Raw genomic sequence first — 12,173 nt, 5'->3', positions numbered from 1 at the left:
GTCTAAAGGATGGGATGGGGGCGAATGGGATGGGACGGGTCAAAGACATGAATAGTTAGGGCAGGCCACCACCTTTCCTCACAAGCTCTGGGAAAACACCATGCCTTTTGAATATTCAGAAAATCACTGCAGTATTTCAATCGGGTTTTTATCTAAAACTGAATTAAAACTCTTGTCAAAGAAGAAAGTTTACGTGTAGGTTTGTCTGAGGTAGGGGGCACGGCTGGGCAGGGCAGGAGAGAAAGTTGTGTCTGTTCTTACAGCTGCAGAAAAATAGGAAAATTTTAAATACTAAAATCCTTATGTTTCCTGGATGTGAACATTGATTGCGTCAATGTCACAACACTGACCTATGGACAAAATCCCCTAACTCTGAATAAACCCAGGCAGATGGTCCAGCCCAGACCTGCCAGAAGGCAGCTCCCACATGGGTCCCATGTGGTGGGGGGCTTCTGTGCCCCTCTCCCCACACCCTGCTCGGACCAGTAGGTGATGGTCCCACAGGTGCCCACGAGCCTTGCCCCCCACCTCGGCCAGGCTGCGGCTGGACAGTGCTGCTCCCAGCCTGCAGCACGCGGGGCCTGGCCTACGGCAAGAGCATCTCTGCCCCTGCTTCTGTACCTACCCTCACCAGCACAGCCACGCAAAAGGGTGGAGGAGCCACCCCAGGGAGAAGGGATGCTGAGGGGTGATGCGCAGCGGTGGCCATCAGTGGCTGCTTGCTTTTGGAGCCACCTGCCTCTGCCCGGAGCACACAGCCACGCCGCTCAGAGAGGGGTGCCAGCTGGGGACCAGCTTTACCAGCAACAGTGGGTGCCTGACCTCTGGTGACAAGCCAAGCAAGGGGGAGAGGCGGAGGGCGCCCATCCCCCGGCAGACCCACGTTACACGCAGGGGCACATCAGCACAGCCACGCAACGAGGTGAGCTTTACTCTCTTCTAACTGGCATAACCAAGGTCTGAAGGAGAGAAGATTTTATTCCTAGGCTGTAGGTTGCCAATCCAGTGGAAAAACGGGCTCAGCGCCTGCCTCTAGCACCATCAGCTTGCGCAGTCCTAGACAGGACACCTTGTGCCTTTTTGCCTCAGTTTCCCCAGCCAGGAAACTTCCCATTGCAGCACGCGTGGCACTTCACACACCCTCACGTCTTGGCCAAGACCCCCTCTCAGTTTTGTAATCCTAGCGATGACAGCGGTGCAAGGCGCTGCTTATCCAGGAGTCTTCACGACATGTCTTCAGTCAGGTGGCATCTGCCAAGGCTTTGGCCAGCACTTCGGGGGGAAGACGGGGACACTTTTGGCCACAAAACTGGTGTGGATTTTCACGGGAGCTGGCATTCCTGGGAACCAGGCTGCCCTGTGGCGGGCACAGCCCCAGCAGCATGTCATGGCTCCCCTTCTGCTCCCCCAAACCCAGGACATCCCCGAATCACAGGTGCTGCTGCAGGCATCTCAACGGACCCCCCTTTCAGCCAAGGCTGCCTTAGCCTCTCCCTAGCTCAGATGCTTTAGCTACAGCCATGGCCTGGGTCACTCATGGTGCAGGTGGAAGGAGAAAGGAGGCTGGCCGTGGCTTCTCAGCACAGGCTGAGGGGCTCAGCGCAAGCACCAAAATCCACCACCAGCCCTGAGAAGCCCCTCCCTCATTCCTCCCTGGAAGCACGTCAGCACTTACTGGAGAGGCATCTTGGGCTTCACACATCCTGGCCACCGAGGTCTGAAACTCCCCGATGAAGTCGTGTCCCCCGTCACTGTCGTAGTCGTAACACATCACCTGGGGTGGAAGGGACACAAACCAGCCTCAGATGCAGTAATTATCTCCTGTGAGGAGTTCCCAACCTCTCCTGTCAGAGACCCCAAACAAGTCTTTTTTTTCTTTTGGGAGTGCTTCTGCTTTGGTTTCTTTGGCTGGTTTTTTGCATAAACCAGCCATAGGCTTTTAGATGTCTAATGATCAGTCCCAGAGGCTGACCACCATGATATGAGCCCAAGAGTCCCCCGTTACCTTTATCTGCTTCTCCACATCTCCATCACACAGTGACACCAAAGGCACAGTGAAAGGCTTCCAGACGGGGTCCAGTGTGTACTTGATCACCTGTGGGATGGGAACAGAGGGATGCCATTACAGTGGGCACATCTGCAGGGGGAGATTGGCACAAAGTGGGGACATGGCCCCCAGAGGGACCCTTCACCAGGTCCCCAGGGGGGCAGGGCAGGCAAGCTGCAGAAAGTCCCACCCCAGCCCTCTTCTGCCTCCTTAAGTCAGACACAGCCATTACCTTGGGCGAGTTACCTGCCTCCAGGGCAATTAAACAAACCTGCTTGAGAAAACAGCTGCAGCAGAGTGGGCAGCCTGGGCACAAACATGCCCAGGACACGGGTGCAACCACTCACCCCACCAGCTCAAGGCCAGCCGCTACTATTAGTGCCCTCTGCATCCCACTGCTTACCCCCTACTCATTACTTACTCCCCGCCAGCACCCCAGAGCAGCCAACACCCAGCTGGGCTCTGACCACTGGGAAGGTGGAGCGGTGGGATGCTGCAGTCAGCCGGGAGGGCCAAACAGCCCAGGACACATCCAGCTCTCACCTCATGGGTAACATCTGCTGCCTGAGCTGGAGAAATATTAACTGATGGTTTTTGACATTTCCTGAGAGAACGTAATTGCTTGGAGGGAACCCAAGCAAACGCTAGCGGGCTCCAGGCACGCACTGCGTATGTCAGAGCTGCCTGCAGGGCAGGTGGGGACCCTCCTTCACGCAGGTGTTGTGCTCGAAAAGAGTCACGTGAGTATTGGGGAAGTCAGACACGGGCACCAGGCTGACCCTTCTCTCTGCGAGACAAACACAGGGGATATCTGGCAGGGAGGACCTCGGGCCTCTGCACCTGGAGCAGCGACAGCCCAGCGAGGAAGAGGCGGGTGGGTGCTGCTCCCACAGGCGGCTGCGTGGGACCCGGAACAGGCACCTCGCCTTACAGACAGGCTCTCGCACGAGACAGGGGCAAACCACGGCACTGCCAGCAGAGTTCAGTCAAGGATTTGTGAACACCCCGGGGTGGTGCCTGCACGCTGCCTGGGCACCCAGGGTGGGTGGGAGGGATCCGGCATCTCCGCCGCAGGGCGCCCAGCTGGGCGGTCACACTGGGCTGCGATGGGTGCGCTAACCCACCCCTGGCACGGACAATGCCAGCATCGGACTGGGAGCTCCGCACCCAGCACTGCGAGAACGGGGAATTTTCTTATTTCTTCATATCCAGCCTCAAAACACAAAGAAGGTCACCTGGTGTGGGATTCCTCTGAGGGCAGCTGGGTACGTGCGGGGCTGGGCAGGAGGAGGCTGCTGGAGCACCTGTCACTTGGATGAAAACCTGGCTAGACCCTTCTCCAGCGAGACAGGACACTGAAGGAACTGGGCAGCAACCCAGAGGAAAAATCAGTACATACACCTGCTCGCCATACACCTGACCTGCTTACAGAGATCCCAGTGAGGCTGGGGCACACCCCCATTCCCAATTCCCACGCCTCTTCCAGGAGGAAGAGCTGGAGGTCACTCCAAATCCCCACGCCTGGGAAACACGTCTTAGTGAGTCAAAGCCCAGCTACCCACGCTAAACCAGAAGGAAACACCAAACAAGGTCCCAGCCTGCTGCACAGAAATACAAGAGAAATATGAAGGTTGGTATGAATCAAACATGCATGGAAATGTGTGCGGGAAGGCACCGCCAAACAAACAGCAGAGCTGGGGACAAAAGGACGGCCCATATCGGTACCAGAGGACACAGGGTGTTAAGACATGTCCTGGTGCTCCTGTGCGTGCGGGTGTGCGAGTGAAGTGAATCCTCATGGACGCTGCACAGCAGTGGTAAAAAACAATGTAAATAAAAACCACCCCGTCTTTCCATGTGAGTTCCTATGCGTGTTGTTACAGCAATTTGCTGCGGTGGGACAATGGGCTCCTTAACCAAGCTGGGGTGGGGGAGAGAAGAAAGGGAGAGGTGGGAGCTGGGGATGGGGAAAAGGGGCGTGAGATGGGGTGGACAGAGCCCTCTGACACAGAGACTGCTGTGAGCCCTTCCTGCAGCGACCACCCCCTCCTCCTCCTGCCAGCTGCCAGGAGCTACGTGCCAAAAAAAAAAAAAAGCCTTGAAACAAGCTCTGAGGAAGGAAAAAACCAAGCTGTTGAAAAGTACTTATTAGTACTAAAAGTACTAAAGCAGAAGCCAGCCTGCTTCTCCCTGCCCATGCTGTGCCTCTTAACCATAATATCACTGGCTTTATCAGCTTGATAACAATCAGAAGGGAGCTCAGACCAAAATATCACAGCAGATATAAATGAGGGACAGGGAGGGGTCTGCTTCCCCTGCCTCACCGCCTGGGACCCTGGTGTCTGCCTCCTGGGCCAGGGCTCCAGCACTTAGACATGAGGCTGAGTGCTGGTTCACTGCAGCTGGAGGTGCCCGAGCACCCTCCCAGGCTAGCTGAGGATCCGGCAAAAGCTCATTGTAACCTTTCCCCGCTACCATTCCCTGGGCCACCTCTCACCACCTCTCACCAGGTCACAGCTCATCCTGCTGCTCCCTCAAGTGTAGGTAGAGTGGTCCAAGGCTCAGCCCACGCCCAGGCTGAGCCTAGAGGTTAACACAGCTTAGACGACCATCTACCTCTCCGCTTGGAAGACACAGTAGTGAGTAGTACAGAAAAGATCCCAAGACCTTGCTGGCCTCAGTAAACCTTCATCCGCTGGAGTCCAGCAGCCTCAGCTGGACGCTGGGAAGGCAGCCTGGATCCCACCTGCTTTATGGGCGATGTACGAGGTAATGCCACAAAGGCCAGAGGACCTGATATAAGGATGGTGGTGTCTCAGCAGCTTGGGTTAGAGTCACGCTCACCTCCGTTCTGTGGACCAGCATCCATTTTCCATCATCACCTGGTTTATAAAACTCCAAGAAGGGGTCTGACTTTCCGAACAGGTCCTGGGGGAGAAGAACAGGATGGGTTACCCAGTGCTCTGCAAGCAGCGGCAGCCGGTCCGAGGGAGACCTCCTCTCCCCGGCAGTACCAGCCCGGCAGGCACCCTCGTGTCCTCACAAGACCGGCTCAAGCACGCTGACAGACAGGCAGCGCCCACAGGCAGCACCCTGCCACCATTTCGGCACTGAGGCGGTGGGTGGGCTGGCACCCTGGCGCACCCCTGGGAGCTGCCGGCGGGCGCCCACCACCCGCTGAGCTCTCCGGACGCAGATGCCGCGGAAAACAACCCCAGCTGGGAGGCAGCTGCGTTTGGGCTTGGAAAAACATCCAGAGCTTCAAAGGAAAAACAGAATTATGAAGTGCACGAGTGTCTTGGGGGAAAAAGGAAAAAAAACACCCTCCTACACACAGCGGTAAGGCATAAGCAGAGGAAATCTTTAAGGAGCAAGCTGCCCTGGTGTTGACAGAGATCATGTAACACCCTCCAAGATACGCAGCCCTGAGTCAGTGTGTGCTGCCTTCTCTGCCAGCGTCTCCTTAGATATTCCCCTGATAAAGGGCTGCTGCTTTATGAGAAATATGCACACACGCGTGCGCGTCCCTGCTGGGTATTGGCATGGGGGCTACATCGGGACACCCGCAGCCAGGAGAGCAGGCACTGACACCAGGGAACTCCAGCATTTCCAAGCAGAACTTCCCATTCTGAAAAGCTAAGAAGTGGCTAACAAGAAATCAAGCCCAAAATATTCCAGATGATCGACTAAGAACTCAAGCCGCTTCAGCTCGGTTTTCTTCCCAGAGGGAGGTGGATGCCCGAGTCCTGCAGAGAGCTGAAAGAACTTCTTATGGGTTTGAACAGAAGCTTTTTGGGCTCCCAAGTGATGAGGTGGCGATGCAAAGGGCTGCATGGATGCGCCAGGAGCCCCTGTCCACAGCCAGCCTGGGAGGTGGTAGCTGGGATGGACACAGGCTCCAGTGATGCCCCAGCAGAAAACCCAGCAACATTTCTATCCAAAACCTGTTTCCAAAGCCAGCTGGAAAAGTAAATTGCTGCAAAATGTTGCAGCTTGGAGAAACTATACCCTGCTTCAGTCAAAATTCTTCTTCCAGAAGAGCAGACCATACAGGCTTGCAGGGGCACTCATTGGTGAGACCAGGCTATTTTTCTTCTGCCCTTTTTCCTGTGTTTGTAGGAGAGGAACCCAAGCCATTCCTTCCACGGGGCTAGGATTATGGCACAGCTATGATCCTGCTCACCCACGGCCGGGGCTTGGCACTTGCAGGCTTCGCTGATGGATTAAAGAACCAGTGGTGGGTACCTGACCCCGCCTGTGCTGGCCAAACCTGCAAAACAGCGCAGACTCACCAGTGCCAGCCCAGCATGGGCTGGTGGAGGCACCAGTTCAGATGACAGCAGGGAGCTCTGAAGGATCCCTGCTGCCATCCCATGCAGAGCAGCCCAGTTTGCAAGTCCAGGCAGCCTTGCTCCATTCAAAGCAGGGTGGGAGATGCCTCCAAGCCACAGGATTGTGGGCTGCTATTTTAAAATGTCAAAACCACAAATGTCTCACCCCTGCAAGCCTGGCGGGAGAGGGAAACTGAGCAACCAAAGGAGCTCAGCAGACCAGACCGACCTGCAAATTGGTCCAAGATTCTAAATCATCCAACCTGGTCCCTACACACCATGGACAAGGAGGGTGGAGGTGGCACTTCTGCCAGGCACAGCACCCCAAACCACAGCTTCCAGCACCAACCCTGGCTGCCAGCGCTCGCTCCCCCCGAGCTGTGCCAAAGCATCGCCGTCCTGCTGCCATCCCTGCAGCAGGGACGGCACGCATGGCTCTGGTCCCAGCTGAAAACCCCTCCTCTTCTGCAAGATATTTTTTCTTAAAAGAACTCTTCCAAGAGCGGATCTGACATAAGGTGTAAGAGCCTCAGGCTGGTTCTCCTGCTGACATGCTCCTGCTTTGCAGCTGCAGCATTTAAAGCAAGGTAGCGAGCTGCAGGTGGAGAAACCATGGATGTGTGATGGGGGGGAGAACCTGCCTGCAGCCTGAGAGTGCTCCCAGCCTCAGGGTGGCCACGGCAGGAGAAGCTGCCTGGGGCTGAGCACGGCTCCAGGCTGGGCTGGTGGCACAGCTGCTGGTACGGGATGCTCGCAGCTGTGGCTCGGCGTGTGCAGCAAGATGATCCCACAGCCCCACCACGGAATCCTGTGAGATCTGATCCCTTCACACGATGTCCGAGCCTCTGGCTGTGCTCCCCAGCTAGGTGTCGCATGGTGCAGGAGGTCCTTACCCCCCCAGGGCTGCAGCCCTACTCCCATGGGTGTTTTGCTTAGCCACCTCTCCGCTGTGTTTCCTAAGCTTAAACGAGCCTTACACAGCTCCCACAGTTGCTTTTCATCCATGACCAATAATGACCTAAAAATACTGTGTTTTGTCCAATGTCTTGTTCAGAGCCCATTTTAACGTGCATGAAGTGACATGAACATCCTTTGCCCATGAGCAGGACTTTGAGCACTGCAACACTGCACTGTGACATGGGAATCGGCAAAGAAACCTCGTTAGCCCTTGGTGACAGCAGGCAGTCACCGAGGACAGAGCTTTCTGCCGACACCCATCGATAAACTGGAGACCCAGAGAGAACAGGAATAGTCACAGTCTTTATGCCAATGTAACCAGGTAGATGCTGAATTTCCACACCTTGACTGTGGGTCCAAAGGGCTGCAGACCCTCAGGTGTTACATCTTAGTTGAAGAACATCAAAAGATGTCACTTTTGCATAACCTGGCAGAGGAACTTGCCCGCAGACCAGATCAGAAAGGCAGCTTCTGCTCATGGAGCAAGTGATGCCACCACTGATGTTGCCGATCCAACAAGCGGGAGTATGCCCAAGGCACCCACGCTGCAGGGCGGTCCAGGTCCTTAGCCCTGCCCTTCACAATGGCCACAGCTGCAAAGCCACCGCGAAGCACAAAGGGCGGGCACCGAGCCTGCTGTGAAATCCCATCCCTTGCTTTGCAAGGCAGCAGAGGCCTCCTGGAGCGCTGGAAGAAAACTGCTGCATTAGGGACGTCTTCACTGACAGGCAGGGGGGTGGCCCCTGGCCCCATCTCAGAGGAAGCCACCAGCTCAAGGACATCTTCCAGCCCATTTATGAAATAGAGTTATTTGGGGACTTCTTAACAGGGGCATCTGGCTCCTTGCACTAGGCAGGATAAGCAGGAGAGCGAGGAAGCAGCCATTCCCAACAGGTGGGAAAAACACTCGGATAAACCAGGCATCACTCGGTTTGGGCAATGGGATTGGGCAAGCCACATCTTGTGCCCCAGCAAAGACCCTTCTGCCGGGATGCTTGCTTTATGCTGGTTTGAAAACTGGGGGCCATCCTGCCGACGCAAGCTCTGGAGAGGCTAGGAAGAAGGAAAAAATAATATTCCCATTGATCGCTTAGCAACAGCACTGGTTTAGGACGAATAGCTCTGGCTGCCGGGTGAATAAGGTCAGATGGCTTTGTTCAGAAAGGCTCACGGTTTCCTACATGCCACATCTGAAGCAAAACCCAAACACGACCCGCCTCCGTGCGGGCAGCACTCCTGCCTCAGAGAAGACGGGCCCTACTCTGTGGTACGCAAGGAGATGCTCACTGCCTTTCCAGAGGCGCTGAAGGTGACAAGCCTGGCTTCCAGGGGCAGGAGGACTGCCAGCTCCGTCAGGAGACACCTCCACAGCACAGCTGCTGAAGCAGCAAATGGGCCGCCTTTGAGACGTGCTAGTACACGGATCCTGTGCCACGCGTCATCCTTCACCGCAACGCATGTGGCAAGGAAAGCAACACTGTGGCACGGGGAAACTGAGGCACGGGTGCAGCTGGCCGCCAGCGGCACCGCCAGGATGCAACCCCCTCCAGCCTCACCCCAACGCTCTCTCCAGCAGCAGTACTTTCTGCCACTGCTATACCCAAAAGCAGAGACATCGTTAGATCCCTCAGCCGACGAGGGACAGAGGTTTAACATTTCAGACACAGCCCCACTCACCTTTTTATCCAGTTTTCTGCCGGCCATGCTCAGAGTAATCACCCTGTTATCCGACAGCTCCTGGGCAGCTATCTGAAAGAGAAGGGGAGGCTGCGTTCCTTTCCAGCACAAACCGAAGGCCAGCCCCACGCCAGGGGAGACCAGGCCCTGAGGACACGCACCCCGAGGATGCCCGCGCCGCTCCCGCACAGCCTGCGCCCCGGCAAGGGCTGGATGAGCTAAACACGCAGCACTGCACGGCTGAGGGGTTAAACTGACGTCTGCGGATCAATTTGGGATCAAAGCCTACTTCTCCGCTCCTCTCGGGAACGGAGAAGGATGGAAAAAGCCCAGGCCTCCCTCCGGATGGGCTCTGCCGTTTAGCCTGCACCGAGGCAGCGATGGCTTTAAACCAGCACAGGCCACGCATGGTGGGACACCCTCCGACCCCCCCATTGCCGGGACTGGGTCTGTGTGCCATCAGCTCTACAATGAAGCTTCTGGTAACAAACTCGTCCCCTTCCTTGGGTGTCACACCTGAGCTGGTCTCACGAGGCTCTTCTGTACCAGGGCTCATTCAGGACCTTGAGAAGCCTCCAAGGACCAAGCAAAAAGGAAGCAGGAGCCATAAACCCCCTTGGCAGCAAGATGTGTCACCTCATCCTCCATGTCCCTGGCTGGGCATGGCAAAAAGCCATTGCCCCACCCCTTGGGGGAGATGCCGGTGGCACCAAGGACTCAAGCCACGTCTCCACAGGGTCACCCGGCGAGATGGCCCCAAGGATGAAAACTCCACCGTTGCTCCTGAGGTGCTACAGCAGGCAGAAGGGCAGCCCAGATTACTTCAGTTTAAGAGACTTTACTCACATAAGCTCCAGAAGGGCTTTGGCTGCCAACCACCAGTGGGCCAGTTTTGTCTGGAACGTGGTCTAATGAGTCTCTTGGTATTTTAAGAAAGGGAATGTTTGTAACAAAAAACCACATTTATTCATTTCTGTTACCAGCCGTTTTCTGAATCACTCGTATTTTTTTCCTCAAGCCTGTGTCCTGCTCAAACATCTGCTCCCCACCTCTCCCTGCTCCGCTCCCCAGGGTGGGCTGAGCTGTCCCCAGCCGCAGCATCCCGCATCCTCCCAGGCTGGAGCCGGGAGCACGGTGCGGACAGCCGTTTGCTGGCTCTCACAAGGAGGCTGTCCTTCACTGGAGATACACGGCGTAATTACAGCAAGGCTTTTAGAAAAACTTGCAGAAATCAAGGGACAATTTTCTGCAGAACGAGCAATCAGGTTATTGGCACTTAAGAAAGCCGGGGAGTTTGCAGAAACAAGGAGCCAGAGATGCAGCTTTTGAATCTGCCTGGGCAGCTGGGTGAGGGGATGAGCCGCAGCTCCTGAACAACTTTTCACCGCACCCAAAACCCCATTTTCCTCTCTGCTCCATATAGACATGAAGCCAGACGTTCCCTGCTGCAAAGCCACAGCATCAGTTTTCTCTCCCATCTAGTCCATGGTGGGCACATACAGTCACCAAAATCAGCGTGAGGAAGAGGAGCTGTAGGGAAGAAAATGAAATTTGCACTTGGCTGATCCCCACGAAAGCAGGTCCAGTTGATGTCCAGCATTTTAGGGCTCACTGCAGGCTACGTAAAAGCCAGACCGTGCAGACATGCCAGGGATGTCCTTGTGGCACACTGCTGTAGGCTGCTGGGGGCACCTTCTCTTGGCCAGCACGGCCAGGAACGACATTCCCACCGCTGTGCGCAGCAGAGGCAGGCAGCAAGACCTCAGCACTGATTTCTGCAAACACAGCGGCTTGCTTTGGAGTTTTCCCCATCTCTTCAAACCTAGGGACCACCCCCCACCCCCTGCACCTCTGTCAACCCAGCCAAGGTTCTTCTGTTGCATCCATCCTTGCAGCACCTCAGCTAAGAAAATGGACACTCAGGCAAATCCAAAGGGGATGGGGGTGAGGAAGGCAGGCTTTGGCTCCAAACTCCATGTTTTATAGGTGTCAGTCCAAAGCTGGAGCCTGCTCCTCCAGTGGTGCCCGCAGCCCACGCTCCAGTGCCATGCCACCAGCAGGGAAAGGCGCCTACCACATACAACCCTGTGTCATCACCCAGTCCAAGCCGGGGCAAAAAACTATCCAGATCAAAAAATTTCATCAGTGGTACAAAATTAAGCAGATGTCTCAGACCCTTTGATTTTGAATGACACATTAGTGACAGACCTTTTTTTTTAAAGTGTGTAACCTTTGAACTTGACTAGAAACTTTTCATCTGATCCAGCCCTTCCCAGTCACGTGTGGGACAGGGTGGCGAGAGCCCACTCCTTGGGGCCAGCACATGGCTCCAGGCACCGCTTATGAACTTCACTGCGGCTTTTCCTCTTGCATTTGAAGACTAACTGCAGCAATTAAGAGAGAAAAACTGGCAGCATCTTCCCAGCCTCTAGAGTAAACAGCACTGGAGATGCCCTGGCAGCAGCCAGGTCCTGGGCTTTTAAACCTTTCCAGTGCTTTCAAATCCGACAGAAGTTTAACTCCTTGCTTGCCTTTTCTGCCACACTTTTGCTGCCCCGCTACACATCTCACAAAACCCGTAACACAGAAGAGAGCCAAAAAGGACGGGAGATGTGGCAGGAGGGAAACACACCTAAATTTAGTCTTTTCTTTTTTAAAAAAAAACATCACCAAAGAGATCCACAGCGGGAAGGCCACTGCCTGAAGGGGTCTGCATCAGGAGCAGTGACTGTTGCTATGAGAGTTGTTGCTACGGCACAGCTCCATCCTCTTCCTACAAACAAAACCACCCATCAGCCAGCAAAGGAACCAGCCCTCTCACCTCCGTCGGCTCCAGGGAGGGCTGAGCACGCATGTGGTAGCACACAACAAACAGCAGCAGCGTAGATTTATCCTGTACTTCTCCAGATTGGGGCTTTTCTGATTTCAAAGACTGAAGCAGAGGCTGAAGGTTCACATGCTGGGGACCAGGCAGACACTGGGCAAGGTGGTCCCTGCACCAAATATCCTCCAAACAGACCAAAGCAGGCAGGAGGACCAAAGCAGGGAGGTAAAGGGGAAAATGTTCATGACAGAAACCCCAGTCTCCTGGACCCAGGTGAGTGCCCTGCATTGCCCCTCGGTTATCATCTGCCTTTACACACTCAGTAGGTAATGTAAAG

The 12,173-nt window shown here is 55.3% G+C and overlaps 1 protein-coding gene across 4 annotated transcripts in view; it reads right to left on the bottom strand.

Annotated features, from left to right (window-relative positions):
* CPNE2 (copine 2) overlaps positions 1-12,173 on the bottom strand; it is a 59,841-nt gene that overhangs the window by 19,754 nt on the left and 27,914 nt on the right. For 3 of the 4 annotated variants that reach the window (XM_040615681.1, XM_040615683.1, XM_040615682.1), the window contains exons 5-8: positions 9,013-9,084; positions 4,892-4,975; positions 2,006-2,095; positions 1,676-1,774 (exon numbers count right to left, since the gene is read on the bottom strand). In XM_040615681.1, coding sequence (XP_040471615.1) covers positions 1,676-1,774; positions 2,006-2,095; positions 4,892-4,975; positions 9,013-9,084 — 345 coding nt within the window. Of the gene's footprint in view, positions 1-1,675; positions 1,775-2,005; positions 2,096-4,891; positions 4,976-9,012; positions 9,085-11,833; positions 12,158-12,173 lie in introns of those variants that run through there. The other variant, XM_040615684.1, reaches the window with a different exon arrangement.

The sequence above is a fragment of the Falco naumanni genome, chromosome 15 (genome assembly GCF_017639655.2).
Source record: "Falco naumanni isolate bFalNau1 chromosome 15, bFalNau1.pat, whole genome shotgun sequence".
NCBI lineage: Eukaryota > Metazoa > Chordata > Aves > Falconiformes > Falconidae > Falco > Falco naumanni.
Note: the sequence above shows the minus strand (reverse complement) of the source record. Positions and strands in the feature narration are given on the sequence as shown.